Source organism: Gymnoscopelus braueri (assembly GCF_963280865.1).
Source record: "Gymnoscopelus braueri genome assembly, chromosome: 21".
Classification (NCBI taxonomy): domain Eukaryota; kingdom Metazoa; phylum Chordata; class Actinopteri; order Myctophiformes; family Myctophidae; genus Gymnoscopelus; species Gymnoscopelus braueri.
In genome coordinates, this window is record NC_137623.1 from 27,101,234 (window position 1) to 27,126,984 (window position 25,751).

The 25,751-nt window shown below is 44.4% G+C and overlaps 1 protein-coding gene across 2 annotated transcripts in view; it reads right to left on the reverse strand.

Moving 5' to 3' along the window:
- stau2 (staufen double-stranded RNA binding protein 2) overlaps positions 1–25,751 on the reverse strand; it is a 126,037-nt gene that overhangs the window by 53,882 nt on the left and 46,404 nt on the right. For both annotated transcript variants that reach the window (XM_080417832.1, XM_080417831.1), the window contains exons 9-12: positions 25,046–25,183; positions 21,718–21,846; positions 16,696–16,759; positions 7,565–7,947 (exon numbers count right to left, since the gene is read on the reverse strand). In XM_080417832.1, coding sequence (XP_080273958.1) covers positions 7,565–7,947; positions 16,696–16,759; positions 21,718–21,846; positions 25,046–25,183 — 714 coding nt within the window. The remainder of the gene's footprint in view (positions 1–7,564; positions 7,948–16,695; positions 16,760–21,717; positions 21,847–25,045; positions 25,184–25,751) is intronic.

Genomic DNA, 25,751 nt, shown 5'->3' on the forward strand with positions numbered 1-25,751 from the left:
GTTTTTAGGGTTAGAATTAGGCATTTTGAGGTTAGGTTTAGGTTTAGGGTTGACCCTATTTTAAAAGTAGTTGAGCGGCGATATCACTCACCGAAAAATAGCCGATCTTACAAGCTCACAAAGCGTTGCAGAGTGTCGCTTTGTGACCTTGTAGATCTGCTATTTTTCATGTATGTATGTCCTCACAAGTATAGTAATACACGTCTGTGTGTGTGTGTGTGTGTGTGTGTGTGTGTGTGTGTGTGTGTGTGTGTGTGTGTGTGTGTGTGTGTTTGCACGCGTAATGTATGTACAGTATGGATTTAAAAGATCCCCCTAATATGTCAGCAATTGGTGCATCTATCCTCGTTGATGCTGTATTTGTGTGTTGTTAATTGTGAATGATTCACTGTTGTAAAGCACTTTGTAACATTGCACTTTGTAGCATTGAAGAAGAAAAAAAAGGTGCTATAATAAATAAAGTTTTATATTATATATATATTATTTTTATGTACTTGTATGTGTTGGGGGTGAGCTGGGTGCAAGGGGCTACTGCAATTCTGCCTTAAGGACACTGAGTAGCCACTACTCAGTGTCCTTGAACTGCACAGAAAGAACAGCTCATTATGGGAGTATAGACAATCAGACAAAGGGAGTTTCTAAATTCAGAGGAACCTGGAAAAGGCAAACACCCATAGAAGATGAATGAGTTGCTCATTGAGTTAAGGGGGAAGCGGTCTATTTATGTGCATCCAAATATAACACAAACACTTCAACTTAATGAGAAATCTGGGCGACTGAGGCTAAAACAAGACACTCTACTCTCTCTCTCTCTCTCTCTCTCTCACAAAGCACAGTCTATAACGGATAGACGATATGTTTGGCAGACGTGACTCGCTAAGAACCAGTGGTTCTCAACCTGTGGGCCAGGGCCCCCAGGAGGGCCGCGAGAGTATTGCAAGATTTTTGTTAATATATATTTTAGTAATTTTTTCTTCTTGAAACCCTTGAAAAATGTGTTTTCATAGTGATACCAATAAGAACTTAAAGTATACTGTGTTAGTTCCATTAATCCAAGCTGGAACACAATCAATTGATTGATAATTCAACTAAACATGCTCTGAAAATGCACACGACCAACCAATTAAGTGGTCAGATCCAGAGAAGGTTGGGAACCACTGGCTTAGACAATTAACAATATCTTTCGATAAGGCATTGTTGTTAATTGATAAACACAACTGGTCCCTCAATGGTTTGGTCTACTGTATATGTGAATAACTTTAAAATTATATTACTAATTGACCAAATGCAACTCCAATATCATTAAAAAAATCAAACTTAGTATGATAAAAAATATGAACTACACTGAGGACACATTTCACTATATTGAGTGCTTACAGTATATGCGCACGAGATCGTGCGCACGTATTTACATTTATTTGTGGGTACAACATACAATTTGTTCATGTGTTTTTCTTTATTACATGCACACAAATTATACAATTTGTTCCGACATTTTAATTAATTTGTGCTCACAAGATAAGTGTATATAAGCAGAGCCAGCACAACAAACTATCCATTTCAGCTGCCGCCTACTTAAGGCACTTGTCCCTGGTTGTAGATGCGAAAGAGATGTACTTATATATAAACAGCTGGAACGTAGGAACTAGGAAGCCCTTTCTTATTTAGGGGAAGGCTAACGGTGGTTAAGCAAGTGTCTGAACTCTAAACAAAGTACCAGGTGAACACAGTCTATCTCTGAAAGCTGGGACTGGTCTGGTGCGGCGCTCTTATCACGGCCTGGATTTGAGCTTTAGATGAAATATGATCGACACTATGAAAATACAAAGAACAAAAGGGATGCAGTCATGTGACAGCAAAGTGGGCTCTGTAAAGAAAATTAAGATTTGTATTTGTATTTTGCTGCATATTCATATTGCAGTAATCTGCTGCCCTGGCACTTGATGGAATTAGATTTAAGGCTTTGCAAATGGGCTTGATTGTGGTATAAAAACATCATCACTCTGTTTTGCCAAACACACACACACACACACACACACACACACACACACACACACACACACACACACACACACACACACACACACACACACACACACACACACACACACACACACACACACACACACACACACAAACACACACGCACACACGCACGTAGAGAGGGCCACCATGCAAGCGGGGAGACTGTGCGCCGAGCCAGCGCAGCATTAGCTGTCTGATTTATACCACCGACAAAACTTGTTTTCAAAGATCGCTCTTCACACAAATATGCCGCACGGCGCAGCTGGAAGCCATCACAGCGCCGCGGAAATCAAACGCAGCGGGATTAGCCATCCCCGAAATGTATTTTCTAACGTAAATCCCAGAGTAAACAAGAGGGCAGTGGAATGGGACGATGGCAAGGAGGCTGGAAACAAACCGTTAACCCATTGATACCTGGAACGCATCTGTGTCACTTTAGATTTCTTTAGGCTATTCAAAAATAGCAGATATACAAGCTCATAGCGCGGCACCGAGTGCCGCGCTATGAACTTGTAGATCTGCTATTTTTGAAAAACCGAGGAAAAAAAAATTGGGTTTTTTTTTCAAAATTTTTTTTGGATTTAGAAGACATTTCTAGAATCTTCTCAGGTCTTAATGGGTTAAGTGTCTTTGAACGCTTGGACCGGATCAGCCCGTTTGATGTTGATACAGTGATGAAAGAGACGGAGAGAGAGACGGAGAGAGAGAGAGATAGAGAGAGAGAGAGAGAGAGATGGAGAGATCAGGAAGGGAGGAAAAGAAGAGAGGCGAGAGGGAGAGTAACGGGGGGGGTTAGGGGGCTGAGGGGAGGAAGTTGTGGAGCAGGGTACGAGGTGGATCCGGCCCCCATTTGAAGAGATTTTTTTTCCTCCACAGCCAAAGATAGTGGGGAGCAAGAAAGAAGAAATCCTGAGAACTGTCTTGCGGTGCAGATGTGCTGAGCATATATATCAACATCAGACACCCGGTAGGGATAATATTTTCATTAACATGGGATTTCCAACGCAGAAGGGTAGACGTTCTCTCTCCAGTAAGCCTGTCGCGATGAGATAGCAAGAGCTCCACTGATTGATATCTCAACCGTGTGTTATTGGCCATAGATTTAGCAGGTGGACATATCTGATGGACCTCGCTGATAAAGTCCATGTGTTGCCTAAATATGGAGGCCCGCCACATGCTGTGCTCGTACACCGCAGGGAGTCCACGCACGCGCGCGCGCGCGCACACACACACACACACACACACACACACACACACACACACACACACACACACACACACACACACACAAACCACTGAATGCCTGTGCCGAGACACAGAGAAAGCTCCCACACAGACGAAGTCGGGAGAGCAATTTTCTGGTTGCAATTCGAATGCAGGGTGACCAGTGGCACTGCAGGCAGGGATATTAAGCACTACACAGTCACTGGAACACATAACACACACACACAAACACACTTAGAAACGCACCGCAAGGTCAGGTGTTGAACTGTACCGGTGCATTTGAATCTCAACCTTACAAAAACGAGTGGTTCTGTCATATTTTCCAATGCACTGAAAATCCCAAACGCTCTCAGGGGATATATCACCCCTTAAATAAGCAGTTATAAACATGTAATTTTTATACTGTGACGTGCAACATTTAACTTGCCAAATTTAACAACCTGCCAAATGTTTAGTACAAAGGCATACATATTGCATAATGTACTGTACAAGCATAAACAATGATTACAGATTTTTTTCTTCTTTATTTCCCCTTTTTTCCCCTCCTTTTTTTTGTATTATTAATTTCTGTTTGTATATGTATATATTTTTTTAATGATGCAGTTTGAATTAAACAAGTGAAGAAAACTTGTAAGATAATTGGATGAAATCGATAATAACCTGCAATAAAGTATTAAAAAAAACAGCTAAAATGAAAGTAGGATACTGTTAGCATTATGTCTTGATAACTGTGGAAAAAACTGTGAACAGTTTCGTTAATCAAGGTCTTTCTTTCTCTGTGACCTATTGGCACTGTACAATTTCTCAATTCTGGTATACTTCACTAACTGAACAGTTACGCATCGCCACTTGCCACTGTCACAACTAGTGACTGAATGCAGGCTCATATGATGCTGTACACGCACGCACGAGCGCACGCACACTCTCGCCACGCCACTGTCTTGCTCCAATAACCTCCAAAACACATTCACTCATTCCAGCTCTCTTGCTCCAATTCAGCTGGACAGACTTGCACCATTTGACATTTTCATTCCAATATCCACACAGTTGGACAATCAATTGTTAAATCAAAGCCTAGGAAGAGTCCTTAGGGTCAGTGCCGGTACAGTAATGTGTGTGTGAGAGAGAGAGAGAGAGAGAGAGAGAGAGAGAGAGAGAGAGAGAGAGAGAGAGAGAGAGAGAGAGAGAGAGAGAGAGAGAGAGAGAGAGAGAGAGAGAGAGAGAGAGAGAGAGAGAGAGGGGGGCATAAAAGCAGAGCAACACGGTAGTGACCATAATTAGATCAATAGTCATGGTAGTGTCCATGTTTACACGGCAGCCATTTTTCTCTTACATCATCCTTGAAAGGGTGGATTCCTACCCCCACGTGTACTCTAAGTGTGTGTGTGAAAGAGAGAGAGAGAGAGAGAGAGCAAGAGCACCTTTCCTTGTGATTCAGGCAGTACTTTACTTTGACCATGTGTTGACTATTACCTCCCTCCTGTTGCTTTGTTTCTGCCCTACTTACAGCACATACACCCGCCATGCCAGCACCACGCCAGCCAAATTAATAGGAAATACACACGCACGCACGCACACACACACACACACACACACACACACACACACACACACACACACACACACACACACACACACACACACACACACACACACACACACACACACACACACACACACACACACACACACACACACACACACAAAAGCATCAGGTGTGCCAGCATCCTTGCTCCGAGCTGGCGTGCGTACAGCATACACCGATTCATATCAAGTCAGAAACTTCCACCACCGGCCATTTTCCAAACCCAATCAAGAGGGGCTTACGCTGCAAAATCCTGCGTGTGTTGTTATCTCAAACTCTGAGAGTCTACAAATGGACCACGTTTTACACTCTCGTGGGTTCGATTATCACTCAGGATTCCGCAGTGCAGCGGGGCAGGCAGGCAGGCTGAGATAGGCGGATGAAACAGATAGCGACGGGAATATCTTCAGCACTTTATCGTCGCCAGATTTATTTAGTGTTGGGTGGTCGCTGTAACCCGGTAACCAGTGTTACAACATTACAACGCTAGATTAGGAAAGCAAATGATATTAATCAGTGTGTGGAGGATTATCGAATTAGCAAAACGAACAAATAGATATAAATAGACTGAATGCTTGCGGTGGCGGATTTGTAATGTTTGTTGCTCAACGCGGTCGAGAGGAACCGGAGCCAGCCACCAAGCGCCGCCTCTACGTACGCCGCTCGAGTGGAAAAGCAGTCAAGTGCATACTTTGGTTGAAAAGTATTGAGATCTGCGGTGGCTTTTTTAACCCACAAAAACACATAAGCCTTCAAAATCTTCCTAACATGGCTGTGTAGGCAACCAGCGGTTCTCATTACAAACCCACATGATATGAAACATCCCTCCATGGAGCACATATTGTCTGCATGTCTCAATTACAGTCTGAATTCCTGCCTCAACGCGCGCACACACACACACACACACACACACACACACACACACACACACACACACATGGAAACAAATGCATGTGCACAAACAATCACATCGATACGTAAGCCCATTCACTCACATGAAAACATGTTCGGACGCACAAAGAAACACAAATGCATATTTGCGCGTGCCGCGCACACACACACACACACACACAACACACAACACACACACACACACACACACACACACACACACACACACACACACACACACACACACACACACAGCCAAAAGCTAATGTATTGGGTTATGATGTGTACAATATGAGAACAACTAGTGCTTAACTGGGACCCATTTCACACACATTCACCGGGATAAGCCCAACTCTCCCATTTGCGTTAAACAGAACCTGCTGTGTGTGTGTGTGTGTGTGTGTGTGTGTGTGTGTGTGTGTGTGTGTGTGTGTGTGTGTTTGGGCTTGGCCAGGCTGCAGTGATCTCTCTCAGGTTACACACACACAGGAAGGCTCTGAGCAATAACAAAGGCCTTTCAAAGGAGCCCTCAGCAGGTTAAGATAAAATGTTTTCACTGGAGCTGATAAAAAGCATCTGCAGCTTAAATGAACAGGCACTGGTATTAATGCTGGTATGCAGTGCACACTGATGAACGAACACACACACCCCCACACCCCCCCACACACACACACACCCCCCCACACACACACACACACACACACACACACACACACACACACACACACACACACACACACACACACACACACACACACACACACACACACACACACACACACACAGGGGCATGTAGGTAAACACACTAAGACCGAGATCACTGAGAACATACAGTACACTGTGTGTGTGTGTGTGTGTGTGTGTGTGTGTGTGTGTGTGTGTGTGTGTGTGTGTGTGTGTGTGTGTGTGTGTGTGTGTGTGTGTGTGTGTGTGTGTGTGTCTGTCCAGTCTAGTAATGACAGAAGCACCTGTGTGATTCAGTGTCAGCGATACATCCCAAGCCTGCCAATTGCGTCCATAGTGGGGAGCAGAAAGTGGATAGGGTTTGTTACCAAACCGCCCTATGGACTGCTAGCAAGTGCACTCGTCTCATGGTATACTATACAGCCCTCTCTTCTACTCCATTCTCGCCATGTGTTTCTCTAACCAGAGGCTAGGGTGTGTTAGCATGCAACGTGCATTTAGCCCAGTGGTTCTCAAAGTGGGTTACGGGGCCCCTAGGGGTCATTGGGGGGGGGGGGGGGTTCCTGGGGGACCCCAGCAAAATGAGGAACAGTGCAACCACTTGAACCCTATTTATTCAAAAATAGCAGATCTACGATCTACAGTGGTTTTCTTTTTAAGAAATAGAAAAATCTGGAAGAATCGGCACAAAAACTAAGCTATGATGACTAAAACTATGACTAAATATATTGACAATTTCGTCAACAAATAAAAACTAGACTAAAATGTTAGGGAGGGACTATAGTGGACAAGAGATCCAGTAGAACTAAGTCATTTTATGTTTGGTTTTTCTCGGGTGTTGTGCTCTGAAAATAGCAGATCTACAAGCTCACCTCAGCTGCAGCGTGTTGTGAGCTTGTAGATTGGCAACTTTCAGCATGCAACTAAGTGTAAAATCAGCCATTACGACGCCATCAAGGCATCGCCAAAATACATTTAGTCGACTAAATCAACTGTAGATTTAGTCTTATATAATCTTATAATTTCTATAATCTTATGATATTTAGACGACTAAAACTAAAACATTTCAGATGACTAAAAGTAAATGGAATTTTATTCAGAAAGACTATGACTGAAACTAAATCAAAACTTGCTGTCAAAATCAACACTGCTCACCTGGAAGCCCTGGATGCGGGCCAGGTAGTCCAGCTGCTGGGCGGGCTGCACCGAGACGCCGCAGGGCAGGGACGAGCCCTTCCCCTTCAGCTGGCCCAGGGCGGCGGCGTCGCCCGCCGAGGCCTGGCCGTTCAGCAGCAGCTCGCGGGCCATGGCCGCCGTGGGGCTGGACGAAGGGGAGGTGGAGGAGCCGCCGCCGCCGTAGTACGGCGTGTTGTTGTGTCCCGGGGGCAGCGGGGCGGAGCACGGCCCCATGTCTTTGGGGTTCAGGTAGCTAGGACCTCCGGGGCCCAGGGCACCGCCGCCTCCGCCTCCGCCCTGCTTCCTGCTGGCCTCCATCTCCTGGTACACGTCCGGGCTGAGGTGGAGCAGACCCTTCTGGGCTGGAAGGAGAGGGAGATGGAGAGAGAGAGAGAGAAATGAATCGTTAGAGCCCATTGATTATTACCTGGGAAAATGACAGGCAAACACATTCCACTGTCAGTCAGTACCACAGGAAGCCAAAGTATGGGTATTTGTGTGTGTGTGTGTGTGTGTGTGTGTGTGTGTGTGTGTGTGTGTGTGTGTGTGTGTGTGTGTGTGTGTGTGTGTGTGTGTGTGTGTGTGTGTGTGTGCCTGCGTGCATGTGCATATTGGCTCCTAAACTGGCATTCCATCACCAAACGTAGATGACAGTTTCATGTGGTCTGGCAGTTCCAAGCACTATCAAAGTGTCTGCTGGGAAATGCACACACAGCCTCTTTCTGTCTTACACACGCGCACGCATGCATGCACATGTGCATGCCGCGCACGCACACGCACTCACACACACACACACACACGGCACCCGAACCCCAATATCGACAGAGGAGCAAAATGACTTCATCTTCCTTGAATCAGGAGAAGTTGTGGTGTCAGCAAACTGGGATCCTGATAAAGCCATAATGCTCCTTTCAACAGTCTGAGTCTCAATTGCAAACAGGTTGCTTTCATCACAAGTTTATCAGACCGAACGCTCTGCTCTCAGGATGTTTTCAGTGGCCGGGCGTGTGCTCCAGAGACTGTCGAGGAGGATATGAGGGATCTGTGAGGGCGAGCGAACCTCAGTGTCTGTCTGTCTGTCTGTCTGTCTGTCTGTCTGACTGTCTGACTGTCTGTCTGTCTGGCTGTACGCCTGCGTTAGAACGGGATGGATCAAGGAGCGCGGGGCTCCTGGCGAACTGGACCGAACAGCTCTCCAGAGCCGTGTTCACATCCAGACCCATCGGCTAAATCTCATTAGTTTATGTTGGCTTCCTGCGCTCCGAGACCGCTGATCTGAAGCGGTCATGACAGGTGGAAGGAGGAAGCGCTGTGGTTGAGGTCCGGTGCTTTCATCACCCTGTGGTCTGGACGGAGGAGAGGAGAGGAGAGAGGAGGATGGAAAAGGACTGGGAGCCAGTTCTGATGGAGGAGGAGGTGGGGATGAGTGGATGTGAAAACCATGCAGAACCTCCAAGCCCTGCCAAGGTCACCAGAGACAGGAAGAGCAGCTGTGTGTGTGTGTGTGTGTGGGGGTGTGTGTGTGGACCAACAGCTGGAAGAGAGCGCTGGAGTGAGCGCATGACTGACAGGCCACTTCCTGTTTGAATGAGAATCTCTCGCACGGACGCGCACGCGCACACGCACACACACACACACACACACACACACACACTCCGAGAACAAACACGACTTTAGCACAGTCCAGCTTATAGTGAAACACGGGTGTGGGAGGACACTGCTTTACACCGTCTAGTCTCATATCTCACATTTCTGGGAACCTGCGGACAGTATTTCCTTAAACGAACAATAAAGGTTGCAGTTTGTTCCAGAGCAACAGACGATGTTGAAGGAAACAGCGCTCGCGTCCATGAGATTACTTCATAATAATACAACAAAGTACCTCGACACGCCAGCAATGACACAACTGCTAGGAACTCTCTCCTCTCCCTCTTTCTCCAATCACTTGACGACAACTTTCATTTGAATTTACACAACTAAAGCCTGCAGGCCTGCGCGCTCTGCATCGTAAAAAATTAAAGGTGTTAGCCAACATGACATCAGCGATTCGTGTGCGTGAGTGTGTGTATGTGTGTGTGTGTGTGTGTGTGTGTGTGTGGGTGTGTGTGTGTGTGTGTGGGGGGGAGGGGGGGAGGGGGGGCAGTCAATGTAATCCATGTGAGTGTGTGTTTCTGTCTGCCTAAGTGTGGGTGAGTGCATGTGTGTGAGAGAATGTTTGCATGTTTGCACGAGATCATGAGCATTGAGTTGGACTGAGTTAGAGAGAGAGAGAGAGGGCGGGAGGGAGAGAGTGAGCCAAACGTGAGTGAGAGAGAGGGAGAGCGAGGAGTAAAAGAGGTTTGAAATCAGAGTGTGTATCCATAGTGCTGTGTGTGTATCCATAGTGCTGGATCCAGCCAGTTTCCAGGGGTCCCACCCAGACTTGGGGTCCGGTGGGCCAGGGGAGGTGCTGGAGGGAGGCCAGAGCCGAGCATGAGTCTGATCGAAAACAGATAGGGCCGGAGCCCAACGCTATAAATCACCACTATGGAGCAAGACCTTCACATACTTCACACACTGCGGACAGAGAGACAGACACACACACATACACACACACACACACACACACACACACACACACACACACACACACACACACACACACACACACACACACACACACACACACACACACACACACACACACACACACACACACACACACACACACACGAACAGACACACAAACACAGACAGACATGCACAGCAGGAAATGAAATGTGGCAACTCAACTGAAAAGCCCTGCTGCAATACCCATGGGAACAGAGGAGAGAAAAATCACTCTCTTCTTATTCCCTTTTTTCCCACCCTGTTCTTTCTTTTTTCCACCCTCTCTTCCCGTCTCTCTGCTGCTCCATTTGCCGCAGCGCTATGACCCTCTCTCCCACAGCTCGAGACAAGGTAGAGGACAGATGCACTCGAATGTACAAAGGGGCATTATTTTACCCCCGTTGTCGGTGCATGCATGCATGTGCACAGACGGAGGCAAGGACAGAGGAGAGAATAGTACAGAGCTCCTTACATAACACACTTGTACATGTCTTTATGTGGGGTACACGTAGCAGACATGTGACTGCTCACCTGCTGAAGTGTGACATGTGACTCTCTCATCAAAATCTCAGCTCAGTCGCTTTGTTTTTGACCTTGGCACAACAGGCTGATGTCTGACATGTAATTAAAATGTAAAATCAGCTCCACTGTGAAGGCTAATTCAGCAGACCTTAGTAATTAGTTTCAAGAGCTTTTTTTTCATGAATATGATAAAACCTCATCCCAGTGGAGTGTCATGTTCATTCATTGGAGACGCCAGTCTCCACTATACTTAGCTTTGTCTGTGTGACAAATTAGCATAGGCTGCGATAAATATTGTTTCATGAGTACCACTTCTTCATGCTCTGATCACAAGCTAATGAATAATGAATTGTATATTTTTTGATTTTCATTCAAATTATGTTCATAGAACATAATAGGTAAAACAAAAGCATCTTCCATTCACTCATGGCGATGAAACCACATGTGTATAAACACACCCACATGAATACATAAACAAACGCGCGCACAAACACACACACACACACACACACACACACCCACACACACACACACACACACACACACACACACCCACCCACACAACACAAGCTGTATCTACTTGAATGAGCTGTAAATGGTGTTTACGCAAAAAGCATTATTTGGACATTAGCAGCTGTGTGAGCGTTGTGTGGTTTGTTTAAAGAGGTAATTAGCAGATAGTTAGGCTTCGCGCTGGGAGTGAGATATACTATGACTGAGGATGGCCCCGCTCCAGACGTGCGCTCTAAGCCAACAGTGGGAATAATTATCACCAAATAAGGAAGACTTCGTTTCCCAGGGGCCTCTGCTCAAGAGACATGGGGCAATGACTAGAGCTTGGGCTACCATAGCAACCATGACCTCTAAAACAGTTTATCCAAAACCAATGGTAATATATCCATGCACGTAAATTTAATGATCTATCTTCCCAAACTGTGTAAATGACATTTATGAGCACTATATAAGTTGAGTGGTTGTGGCATGTGCTCTTTTCTCATCTGGATACATCCAACAATATGCGCAGAGAAATTGTTCCCAGTTATTAGGCTGACCGGTCTGCTTTGTACTTTTCAACATGGGAAAGTTGAAACATCCATTCCCCTTTCCAGACTGTAGCTGGATAGTGTGTGTAGGATTTACGTTGTTTCTGCCAAGCGCCTCCATTAGATAGGAGTGACGACAGTGCATTCAAATCTAATAAGGCTATCTGTTTGTTTTCTTTCTCTGTGCCGCTCCACATCTGACTATTTATTTGTCCACTAAAGTTCTTTCCAAATGTGTTGCCATTCACGTCGCCTGTGTCGAATGAGAGAGACAGAAGGAGAGAGAGTTTGGCAAACCCTCGCAGTGTGTCATTTCATCAAGCTGGGACATGGCCACGAATTAAGCTCAGTCATGGCAAAGGATGATCAAAATCTCCTTAAGACTCACCTCCATCGTGGGATTAGTGCGTACTTTCAAAGTACATAGGTGTAATACTCGCAAAGAACACAGAATTAACTCCAAGACCTTAGTGAACAGATGGAAAAGCCTGGCGAGGCCAAATTCCCAAGATCTGTGAGATTGTGGCTGTTACAGGGGCAAACCTGCTCGCTATTGCAGATTTAGGATTTTCGGGGAACTTAGCATGTAGTAGGCCAAAAAAAGACCTTGCCAAATGTAATATTGAAAATTAAGAATGTCCCGTCTCAAATAGCTCTGTGGGGTTGTTAAGGGCATTTCATCTTGATTGCGGACAGTAAACTCTAGAACGGCAGGGCTTCACAAAGAGCAGTGTTCAGACACTTCTCAGTCAAGGGGTCCTTTGGTTGTGATGCAATCGCTTGTCAAATCCCCTCCGTTACCCTTCTGAATGTCCCTTCGCGTTTTGTGTTTCGAGTATTTGTTACCCACATGAAAGGACTGATAAGGCTGTTCGCTCATCTAAAATCTCTCTCTCTTATTATTCCAGCATTATAAGACTCCTTTCTCCATTTTAAAACTATGTGTACTTTTAACTCACTGAGTGCCAGAATTATTTCTGGCTATGTTGTCCCAGTGCCAGAGATTTTTTCAAAGTAAAAAGAAAGTGCTTAGGAAGCGAGATACAGCCTTTTTCAGTTATAAGTTAAACAAGGAGTGTATGGAGCTGCAAATCTTCAGATAATGATATCTTGGGTTCCGATTATTTTTTTCAAAAACACGTGAAACACGTGATTGGCATGTTGCACCATAGCGGTAAAACACGTGAAACGCGTGAATAGCACTCAATGAGTTAAGGAAACCTTCATTCATGCTTGAGGCAATATAATGTATATTATATAATGACAGCTCATATGTAATTTCATGTAATTACTATTAGAATCACTTGTATAGTTAGCCATCTACTCCAAATTGTACATATGATCTCACATATTGTACTGCATATGAAACTGACATATATGAATTATATACTACCACTAGGTATTTATAATGTTAGATTTTGAGTTATGTTTATTTATTTAAATGTATTTATGTATTGTATTTTGTAATAATATATTGTATTTTTGTTCTCTCCTTGTCTTCCCTCTCCCCTGGTGTGGAAGGCACACTCACACAGTCCCACAGAGACTTACAATGCACACCCCTGCGCACTCACTTGCACTTTATCACTCACAAGCATCCACTCATTCATTCATCAGTGCATTACACATTGTTTACACAAACATCCTCACAATGGAAAGAAGCTGTCAGCTTTATTGCATTTTTACCAGCTTGTACAGCAAGCTGGTCTAGATTTACTTGTGGATAAAGGGGAGTGGCCGTGACTTTTTGATTGGTTCGAATGACATGGGGGGGGGCGTTCCCGTTACTTTTTGACGATTGGTTTGAGTAACATGCTTTTGCCGATTGACAGCCAAGGATTTGCTTGCAAATGTTGCCATGCTCTGGGCGGGTGCTGTTCACATGCTCTGGGGTATAAGTGAGCCACATCGCTCCGGGAATAGATTGTGATACAGCGAGTGCGCATTCTATGAGTTGCAGTTCTATAACTTAATTTAGACTCCATCGCACAACGGTGTTGTTTGTCAAAAAGAACAGATCTACAAGCTAAGTCAACTTAGATCTGTTCTTTTTGCTCAACGATGCATCCAGAGGTCGCTCCCCCTTTTAGCTGGCTGCTAGTATGTAGTGCACCGGCAGTAGCAATCAATGGACTGACAGACACCACGAAGGATTTGCTCCCTAAAGAATTCGACATTGGTCTTATAGTTCCATAAGAAGATATTCCAAATTTTGCAAAGTTTGCAACGACAATGTTCGAACGTCACTCGACGTTTCCGTTTAACTAGACGCAAGTCAAGCAGCGAGGGGTCCGTCACCGCATAAAAAAGTGCAACAGAACAGAACAGCTGGGGCTCACAGCCTAAATGGCAGCCTTCATGAGACTGCTCAAAATAGTTGATCTGATCAGCAGTAGTCCTCCCACAAGTTACTCACTGGTTACTTTTCCAACACAGCCAAAGAATAATGTCGTGGATACAAGCAGCCGAAATGAGTTTTCTCAGACGGGTGGCTGGCATCTCCCTTAGAGATAGGGTGAGAAGTTCAGTCACCCGCGAGAGACTCGGCGTAGAGCCGCTGCTCCTTGACTTGGAAAGGAGCCAGCTTAGGTGGTTCGGGCATCTAGTACGGATGCCTCCTGAGCGTCTCCCCTAGGGAGGTCCTCACTGCACCTCCCACTGGGAGGAGACCCTGTGGCAGACCATGGACAAGATGGGGGGATTACATCTCCACACTGGCCAGGGAACGCCTCGGATTCCCCATGAGGAAGTGGCTAATGTTGCTCAGGAAAGGGAAGTCTGGAGCTCTCTGCTGAAGCTGTTGCCACCGCGACCTGACTCCGGATAAGCGGTTGAAAATGGATGGATGGATGTATGGATGGATGGATAATAAAATATTAAAATAAAAAAACATTAAAAAGGAATTGTGATAAGATGTTATTTTTGCCATATCGCCCACCCCTAAAACTATTCATTGTAGCCGATAAATAGACCATGTAGTTGTTCAGTGTTGATTAATATTGCATATACAGCCTCTTTGTTTTTGCTGTGTCCACTCCCCTGGGTCTCTGCCTGCCCGGCGAGAATGGTTTGCACAGCCGGGGCACCCACCAGAACGCAAAAAAGACTGTAAACTGTGTTTCCTTGTCACATACGCTTAATGTGACTGAATATACTGTAGTCTACATTTGCTGACTGTCTCCTTTACTCACCACTCACCATGAAGAATCTGTGTGTGTGTGTGCGTGTGTGTGTGTGTGTGTTCGCAGTGTTCGCTGTGTCCGCTCCGCCTGCTCTGTTGGTGTAATTAAGAGATTCGATAGGGGATATTATGTTTTACATACACAGATTTACAAATAAAAGAGAGTCAGAAAGGGTTTAGGCATTAAATTACAACCTGTATGTCATTTGTTCTTGTTAGGTAATGTTTTAAGATGCAAGAGTTATAACAGTATACTTTTCAAGGGTTTTAGCTTGCCACAAGCTGGTATAATATGACTGTGTCATTTCCTGTTATCTTTTGATGATGGTGGAGCTTATGTATTGTACATAATTGTACATAATTTATACGTAAGTAAGTACGCCATGGGGCGTGCTTTGTGATTAAAACAATAATGAAGAAAAAAGTTGTAAGACTACAGGGCAGGGCCCGACAAGCCTAGTGCTTCTCCCTAGCCCCTTTTCGGACTCTTGGACACTGCTGAGAAAATAATAATAATAATGAAATGTCATTTGTTATTATGTTTGTGCCCATTATCCGAAAATAAAAAAAACTGAACTGAACTGAACAACATATGTATCGCATTGTCAATAAAGATGTCAAAGTCAAAGTCAAGGTATGATTGACCTCCTCGTAAATAAGCAAGTTGTGGTACACTACACAGCAAGGCAACACAGCTGCGCCAGGCAGGAAAGCTCAACAGGTAAGGAGATATATAGACAGGGTATATATATATATATATAGAGAAGGGTATATAGACACTTGATGCTCGGCTCTGACAGCTAAGTTCACATCTATTCAGTTTTTTGCTGTCCTGCGCGGCGCTCCCTCCTCTCCATATACACAACGCAATTTGAGCCTTGTCAATGTGAATTCAACGTTAATCTCTTCCCGCTGTGGGAATATATGAACACTTATTATAATTGATATAAGGCATACCTACAGTATCCGCCCTGCTCTGTTTCTATCTGGGTTCAATCAGAATGTGTCCGTTACATTTAAGGAAAACTGAATAATTATGTCTGAATTGGTCTGAACCTACTATCATCTTGAAAATGCTATAACTTGTATTTATTTTACATCAATGGGCTGCTAAGGATGCTAGAGTTGACTCATCATTACCTGGTCCAAGGCTGTCCATGTCATCCAAGGACTCATATATCAATATATAATATATAAATCAAATTGATCACAAAAAAAGAAGAAGGATTACATGCATCATATCAGATCATACATTGCATATTTAGACTCATCACCACCATGTGGATGTGGGTATGAGAGTGTGTGTGTGTGTGTGTGTGTGTGTTTGTGTGTGTGTGTGTGTGTGTGTGTGTGGGTGTGTGGGCGCATGTTTTTATACATTTCTGTGCGCAAATCAGTGTGTGTTGTCTGTGTGCACACTGCACAGACATCAATGTTTGTGTGTGTGTGTGTTGCGTGTGTGCGTCTGCGTGCGTGTTAATCCCGAGTGAAAGACCAGGTCTATGCAACAGGAAGGCATCGGGGGGGGCCTCCCTGGGGGTCCCACCCCCTGGCTGTGGCCTGTAAGCCTGGGTGAAAGGAGCCGCATTCGCAGGCTCCCCACGAGGACGCATGGCCGATTAAGCTGACAGTCAGTCGCCCATTGACCAGTCACTGAGATTAAACGGCGGGCCATCTCCGCCACTTGAACCACCTGCGGGACAGAAAGGGAGGGGTGGACGGACGGGAGAAAAGGGGACAGGCAAGGACAACGGCGGAGACGTGCGGATACTCACTGTTGCTTGTCGGTTCGGTAAAAGGCGCCTTTTGTCCGTTCCAGCCTTTGTTGTTGTTGTCCATCTGTAGCCATGTGAGAAGAAGAAGAAGAAGAAGAAGGGACGGGAGGGGAGAGGGGGAGGTGGGGGGGGGGGGTTAAGAGAGATGTTGAGTCTTGAACAAACAGCTTCTTTCACGCACGTCAGACGAGTTCCTTCCTACTGTTTGGACCACAAAGGGACGAGCGGCTCACCAGGAGATGCTTGAGCGAGGCTAGTGTCTGTCTAGGAAAGCTACCTAATTAAAGAGGAGGCTTGTCAATACCCAACTGAAAACACCCTATTCACTATGGCACTTTCACGGTGTGAACAGACACACACACACAACACACACACACACAACACACACACACACACACACACACACACACACACACACACACACACACACACACACACACACACACACACACACACACACACACACACACACACACACACACACACACACACACACACACACACGTGGCCATGTGGGAGATAGGAAAGCAAATAATCTCTGACGTTTGTGACAGCTGATGAGAAGACATAGTGGTAAACAAATGACCCCCCCCCCCTCCCCCCCCCCTCCACCACGCATCATGTCTCTGGCCCAGATCTCCAACAATCCCACGGTGGGAATGCAGATCAAGACAGAGCTCACAAAGAGCCAGGAAAAAGAGAGAGAGAGAGAGAGAGAGAGAGAGAGAGAGAGAGAGAGAGAGATAGAGAGAGAGAGAGAGAGAGAGAGAGAGAGAGAGAGAGAGAGAGAGAGAGAGAGTAGGAGAAGGAGGGAGAGAGAGCTAAAGAAAGACGTATCTGAAGAAACAGGAGCTTAGCTAATGCCAGTTGATCGCTCCATAGAGCCCAGGGTTGCCTGAGGATCTTTGGCTCTTAGAGAGAGGTGGGCTGTCCCGCTAGGACTAGGTCTTATAGAGACATCCCCATAGCTGTCAAGCCGATACCCAAGCATACATCAGCCACTGACACCATTCTTCTGCTATTGTTAGGCCCAAGGGCCTGCCCTGAATAAAAAGAGACGTAGACCTAGTGCCAATAACGTCTTGTGCAAGTGGCACTGAATAGTGGTGTTCATTGGTGGTACAGCCAATCAAATGTATCCCCAAACCATCAGTTTACTGCACTGGCATGACATGCAACATGTGTGGTAATGCAAAAACATAAATTAACCTAATCATAATTATTGCAAACATTTATTTTATTATTATTATATTTTTTACCTTTATGTATCCAGGGTAGGTTCGCTGAGCAAGAATGCTAATTTTCAGCAAAGCCCTGCTTCGTAATCATCATACAGTTACACACTTCAAACAGTCTTAAAAGGACAATGCCTGTCGTAAGTTGATGATGTCATTTGTCCATGTGTGGTCCAGCCCTATGGAATGTGTATGGAATACATGTGCTAATAATTTTTTTTTAAAAATATTGTTTTGATGCTCATATTAACACATTTTTTTTCCTTCACAGCAACAGGAAATATCACTCCTACAAGATTTAGACTCCAATCCACCTCCTGGTTAACTTATGACTTCAAAAACCTGTATCTCGGCTCCTGTGCACTTTTTTTTTTTACAATGTTAATTTAACTATTTTCAACTGGCTGCAACTATGGAATGGATTTCCGAATGTTTTAAATTTTTTCCCCCCGATTGTACGAGACCTGTATGTGTGTAATGAGGGGATCACCGTGAGGACGGTGATCACTGAAAATATTTTGTGACTACTTGAAAAAGGTTCAAAATGTTTAAAAAGTCCTGGCACTCAAAGTATAATATTTTAATAAACCTCTGGCACCCAATGTGTTAACCTTAGGAAGAATTAAGTAGTTTTTTATTAACTCTTTCACTGCCAGAGTAAATAAATTAATAAAGCCCTGACTGTCGATTTTCTTACCTTTTCAAGTAGTCACAGAATATTTATCTCCAGTATGATCGATCCACTGATAGTTTCACTGTGCTTCCGTGAAAAAAAAAATGTCATGGCGACCTGCCGTTCGCTTGTTATACCCAGCTGAAAATAGCATGTCTCGCCAAAAATACATAGTAAAACACAGGAGCCGAGATACAGGATTTTTAAGTAATAAGTTAACCAGGAAGTGAATGGGCGAAGTACAACAATGTGCAAACACAGCAGCAAGATTCGTGAGTTGCTGTGATAGGAAAAGGATATCAAACGGAACACAACCACCCTAAAGACTAATCATTGGGTATATTCCGGCACTATACCTGCACCCAGTGATCTTGGTACATAGAAATTGATCTATTGAAGATTCTGACTTTCAAATGTACATATTTTTTGTTTTGATTGTATTGCTGTATTATGCTTTCTGCTTTGGCAATGTAAACGTATGTTTTCTCATGCCAATAAAGCCCTTTGAATTGAATTGAATTGAATTGAATGGAGCAGAAAAAAAAAAAAAAAAAAAGTCTTCATAAGTCGTCCTTGGCAGTGAGGGCGTTATGACGATGTCTCGTCATAAGTTGTCCTTGGCAGTGAGGGTTAACTCACTGAGTGCCAGAATTATTTCTGGCTATTTCTGGCCAGTGCGTTTTTTTTTTTTTTTTTTTTTTAAGTAAAAAAAAGTGCTTTGGAAGCGAGATACAGCCTTTTTCAGTTATAAGTTAAACAAGGAGTGGATGGAGCTGCAAATCTTCAGATAATGATATCTTGGGTTCCGTTTTGTTTTTTTTACTACTTTTTTCAAAAACACGTGAAACACGTGATTTGCACGTTGCACCATAGCGCTAAAACACGTGAAACACGTGAATGGCACTCAATGAGTTAAGATGCTAATAACATTCCATAGGGCTGGACAACACATGGACAAATGACATCATCAACTTGCAACTCGCATTGTCCCCCTTGAGTAAAAGATATAAAATAAAAATAAATATTTAAGGTGTTTTCAATTAAAAATGTTAGTTATAGAGGGAAATTAGAATGTATTAAGGCGTATTTGGCTCATTAGCCAGGGATCCTTTTAAGGCCTAAACCAACGTTTCTCAAACTTTTTAACCACCGCCGCCCCTACTAGTGTTAGAACGCAATTCAAAACCCTTCAATACTGTGCAAGAGATTTATGATGAGAATGTGATGATGGTGGATCCCCAGGACACTGACTTATGCGATTCATTTCCTAATGCTTCAAAGCATTTATGCAGTCTGGAATATGCACCTCATCTCCGTAACAGCTAAAGTCAAAGCTAGCTTGTTCATATAACAGACATAGTGGGGAGGCACGCTTACAAAATGAGAGCGAGAGACACGATTCTATTAAAGTGAAATATGGCTCTAAAGTTATTACTAAAAAGGGGAGGTGTGGTCTCTTGTGAGTATAAGCTTGTGTGAGGCTATAATTCATGCAGCGGTTCTGCTTAGCCGCGTATAGATAGAGCATACTTCAGGCTGTCCGTATAGGTTGGAACACAAGAATTCTCAACAACAGACAACAGTGGATATCTAACTAATGACCTGTCTGGGGAGGGACAAATATTCTACGCAAGTTCCAGTTATGAAACAGAATCTTCTATTATCCAATGCGCTCGAGGTGAGCGACGATGTGCTAATGTGCCGAAGATGATGGTGATCAATGGAGAACGCGCACAGCTCAGAGGAGCTGATTAAGTTACATAAGGCAGTGAGCATGTCCGCAGGGCTGCAGCTCGTGATGATTAACAAGACGATCTTCATGGTTGAAAATGGACTCTGTGTGGACAACAGAGCATGGCACTGTACTGTATGAGCAAACAGACGAGTAGCTTGTAGAGCTGGGCAGATGTAATCAACCAGTACATCGCTGTGTGTGTGTGTGTGTGTGTGTGTGTGTGTGTGTGTGTGTGTGTGTGTGTGTGTGTGTGTGTGTGTGTGTGTGTGTGTGTGTGTGTGTGTGTGTGTGTGTGTGTGTGTACTGTATGTAATTCACCCTGCTCTAGACTGAACAGTCTCGGGACAGAGAAGATGGTCACTATTTATGTGGAATTAAATTTAAATGAGTTAAATGCTACAAAAGGAATGAACATGTATAATGGAATAATTATTTTATTATTATTATAATAACATAGGGCCCTATCACGACGACCTCAGCGCACAGTCTAAAAGGCAAGGCACAAATTGCATTAGGGGTGTGTAATTTTTTTTTAGTTGGACAGCACATTATCTGGTCAACCAGATGTATATGCCTCTTAATTACAGGCGCATCTTAATATCAATAATGTGCTGTCTAAATATAGTAAGGAAATGCATATGCCGTCACTACGCCAGAGTTAAAACCAACTAAAGGCCTGTGCGTACGGTAGCAGTGCACCGTGTTTGCTCCAAACCACACCTCATTTTAACCCATTAAGACCTGGAACGTGTGACTTTAGATTTCTATGGCTATTCAAAAATAGCAGATATACAAGCTCATAGCGCGGCACTCTGCTATTTTTGAAAAATCTTGAAAACACCCATGGGGACTAAAAAGGGGAAAGATTTGGTATTTATACAACATGGTTGCTAGGTGTAAAAATGACAACTGTGTTGGTTGGAAAATAGCGATGTGCTTTGCGCTGGCCGGAGGATAGGGCCCATAATGTCTATCTTCAGAGTTGTGATACTGTAGCTGAATATTAGTAGTCTAGCTGAGTGGTCTTGCTTTACCACATGCAAACCCCCTGTAAGCCTTCATTTGGCATAACAAATTGCTGTTAGAAGCATGCCTAAAGAGTAATAATATAAACACAGGGGCCGTGCATTAAAACAAAGTACAGCGAAATAAAAGGCTATTCCTCAGCGGGGCTCTGAAAGGAATACACACCGGGGCTCTGGTAAAACATGTGCAACACTTCCCACACATACAAAGGTGCTAAAAATAAATTGGCTTAATAAATCCAGGTCCTAATAGACCTGAAGACAGGTATATAAGCTGGTCATAAAAGAGTGAGCGTGGTGTACTGTATGGTGTAGTGAGGCTGTAAAAGTAAGATGCTCTTAATAGATCCATACCTCAGTGGGGGTCTGAGGGAGAGTGGAGGCCTTGTATCCTAGCTGCAGAAGCATCGCCTCGGCCGCGTTGCGCTTGGCCACCTTCTTGTTGGGTCCGGTTCCCGTGGCAACCTCGCCGCTCACCTTCACCTGCACACAAGAGCGGATCGTACACAGTCGAGCGCACGCACACGCACACACACACACACACACACACACACACACACACACACACGGAGAGTCAGGCATTAAAACTGAACATTTTTTTCTCCTCAGATTTAACTTTGAAGTCTGACAAAGTCTCTTATGATCTCATTCCAAACATGGCTGCAAGGTGTCGATGGATCAAACGCCGTCTGATCGACACTCAGGTTACACGGGTCATTTTGCAGTGACTATTCTCAGCCTTACAAACTGAAATATTCCCTCAGTAAAGCAGAACCACTTCTAATTTGACATGCTCCGGCGTCGGGGCAGAACGCGCCGGCAATTTACATTGCGAGAAAGTGGCTCAGACTTGAAAAGTGTTTGTTTTTCGTTGGTCCGAAACATTAAATCTGTCCACGCAGAATGTAAGCAGATATTTGCAAGAGAATATCAAACGTCATTATGTTATGTAAACAGACAATTACACTGTACAAATAACGTTCTCCGGGAGCCGGGCCCTGAGTAGCACAGGCCTCCATGCATTCACTCAAGTGGCCTTGACAAGGTCCCTAAGTGCTCTTCTGACAAACTCAAGTAGGCCACAAGATTTATTTTAGGAGGAAAGATTCAATAAATTACTTAAATAAACAAAAGCACCAATTCATTAAATAAAAAAGTCATCAGCCCCGTAAAAGCCATTTGACACAAGGTAGAGAGAGAGTTTGCCGTAACTACTGCTGGTAGTGTCAAACAAAAGACTCGCGAACAGAGACTCATTTGAGCCCGACTGCCTACCAAGGGGAACAATGTGGAAATTTTAGAAGTGAGTGGGCCGCACAAAAGGAACACACACAAGCAGGGCCTAATGCCTGCATGAAAGAGCCATGGAGAATAGGTTTGAGGCTGAATTACTGCCTGACGCTAAGAGAAGCTCTGTTTTTCAATGAATGGCGAGGGGAGGGGGGTATGGAGAGAGAGAGAGAGAGAGAAGGAGGAAGAGAGTGAGTCAGAAAGACAAGGGGATGGAGAGATGGAGGGGCAGATGGGAATAAAATAATGAGGACAAGAAACAAAGAATTACAGGCAATTCCATGATATGTAAAAGTGACACTGGACGAGGCAACACCAGCAATGAGCAGTGTCCTTCCCAGGCCTTGCATTAGAAGCTCAGTACATACAAGTGTACACAGTAGACTCCTGAGTACAAACTTAACTCTCAGAGGATTTAGGTGTGCATTACCCCATTCTTGTTGCTGAACAGTAGCTTGAACCCACTGTGACCATGAATCTAATGCTGAGGCAAGTGTCAAATCAATCATCAAAGACAGTAAATATGATATTATATTACCACAATGGTAAATAACACCAGATTATTTTAGGCCTTGACAAAGGATTGCAGGGATAGTAGGGTATGCAAAACAATGTTCATGTTATTGTAGTATGGCGGGCCATACTACAATACTACGATGTGTTTTTCCATGTATAGCTCAAGACCCAAAAGGTTGAGAAGAACCAAGACAATTCTGTGGCATTTGCGGTGTGCCTTTCATCAGTCCCCATTCTGTCGCGATTGAATTAGCAATAAAAATGTTATTACCCATAAATGAATTAAGGTTGAGAGGACAGCAAGACCTCGAAATCAAATTCTGCTGATGAAACCCACGTCGTTAGCTCAACCACATTTCTGCAGCATTGAAGGCAGGTAGCGCCATCTTAAGCCTACCATAGAAGCATGAAATGACATTTTAATAGCAAAAAATCTGTCCGCTGTTCCACTGGAAAGAACAGAGCCGTAAAGATGGATGGTCATCTATTCAGGGATTTAGCTGAATGCTATAAACACAAGGGATATTAAACACAGCTATTCAAATATTTAAGAGGTTGGGAGAGACGGGATGACAGGTGGGGAGATTTGTGTGTGTGTGTGTGTGTGTGTGTGTGTGTGTGTGTGTGTGTGTGTGTGTGTGTGTGTGTGTGTGTGTGTGTGTGTGTGTGTGTGTGTGTGTGTGTGTGTGTATGTGTATGTGTGTGTGTGTGGGGGGGGTGTGTGGGGGGGTGTGTGTGTGTGCATGTATGAGTGTGAGAGAGAGAAAGGGAGAGAGAGAGAGCGAGACAGAGAGTGTGGGAGGGAGTGTGCTGAGGCTTGGACCATAACAGCACACAGAAGAGAATTTAAAGTTTCATAATCCATCATCTAATACATACACAACAGCACACAGGGGTATTGAATGCATTCGTCAAGGCTTAAATAATGTAACAGGAAAAAAAGAAGGAGAAAATAAGCAGAACACAAATGTTACTAAAAAACTGAAATTGGAAGTGGTTCCTATCTGATTTGAACCATAAAAGATAGTGTTTCCTTGTAAATAATGACTATAACCCTAGTGGTCTCTTTGGGGCATTCCGTGCGCCAGCTACAGTATGTGACGGCCACAGATCGTGCTCGTGCTTGTCAAAGTCAAGTCCCTATGAATGGTGTCCCTCTCTATTGTGTGCTACAGTATAGCAAAGAAAACAAATAATATCCACAAAAATAGGGTCTGCGTAGGACGGTTGGAGGTAGGGTGACAGTGTGTCTCAGCAGTCACCTCTGGTTTAATAGCATCAGGCATGCTGGCTCAGATTCCCCGTCGACATCACATCGGCAGACATTACATCCGGGCAGACGTAGCCGCAGATAAAAAAAACAACCCCTCATTCCAAAACCCCCTGAGGGTGTTTCATTTATAATTGGGATGTTTGTAGGGCACTTTTGGAACTTGAACGGCGTTGTTTAAAATGTAATGTCTCTCAATATTCTATCAGAGGTGACATTGACGGGCGCGTCCATAGCACAGAGATGCACCACTCCCTACAGTTTACACATCTGGTCCTGCACAGGCAAGTGTTCAGTGAGTGGTTGGACACCCCACTGAACACTTTTGATGATGTAAAACTAAACTGAAAAGGAGCATCTGTGTTTTCCCAGCGTTTTGTCTCTCCCGCTGTCCCATGTCTCAGGTTGACGCCAGCGGTTACAGCCTGACTGATATTTCGGTTTGGCCGATATATCGGCCATATATTTGACTTTTCTGACCACGGTATCTGCAAAAGTGTCCCAAGTTTTATAAGTGTCCCAAGTGTTGCAAGTGTCCCACTTGCAACACGATAATATGTTTCTCCATCTATATAAACATGCATTGATCTGGGTCCTCGTGTGTACCTGCATGATGAACTCTCGGCGTCGGGGCATGCCCCTCTCAGACAGCAGCTGGTACTCTGGCTCTTTCTCCTTCTTGGCCTGCTGGATCTGAGCCAAGCGGCTGATGGGGTTCATGCCCTGGCCATAGTCTGGTCCCGTCTGCACGGCGGGGAGAAGAATCAACTTTATTATTCTTTGCGTAAAAGCACCATCAATTTTGTTGGTTTTCCAGAAAGGGAGAAGAAGAAGGCGGGGCGGGGGGAGGCGAAGGGAGAGATAACAGTAACAGTCTAAAATATCTACCTGTATATATTATATATACAGTACACATACGCATAAAACCAGCAGGTATAGTATGTACATGAGGTTAAACATAAAGTGCAAAAGTGGTAGCACATCGGTAGGTCCAGAGAAGAGGACAGTGGATAAAGAGCCACCTCCCTGACAATAGCGCTGGGACAATTTGATTATTTTTGGACCACAATTCTTAAATGAGACAATAAGATGACCCAATGATATTTTCCAGACGTCAGCACTTTGGTACTCTATGCTAACAGGCATTAAGACGTTGAGTATTAGATTCACATTGGAGCTATACCCCATTTATGAAAATATTTCTACAAAGCAGCAAACGTCAGCACATCCTAATGCATATCAAACTGGGGGGTCCTTGAAATTAAAAAAGGTTTGAGAATCACTGCGGCATGTGAACCGCTGGGTCAGCCTG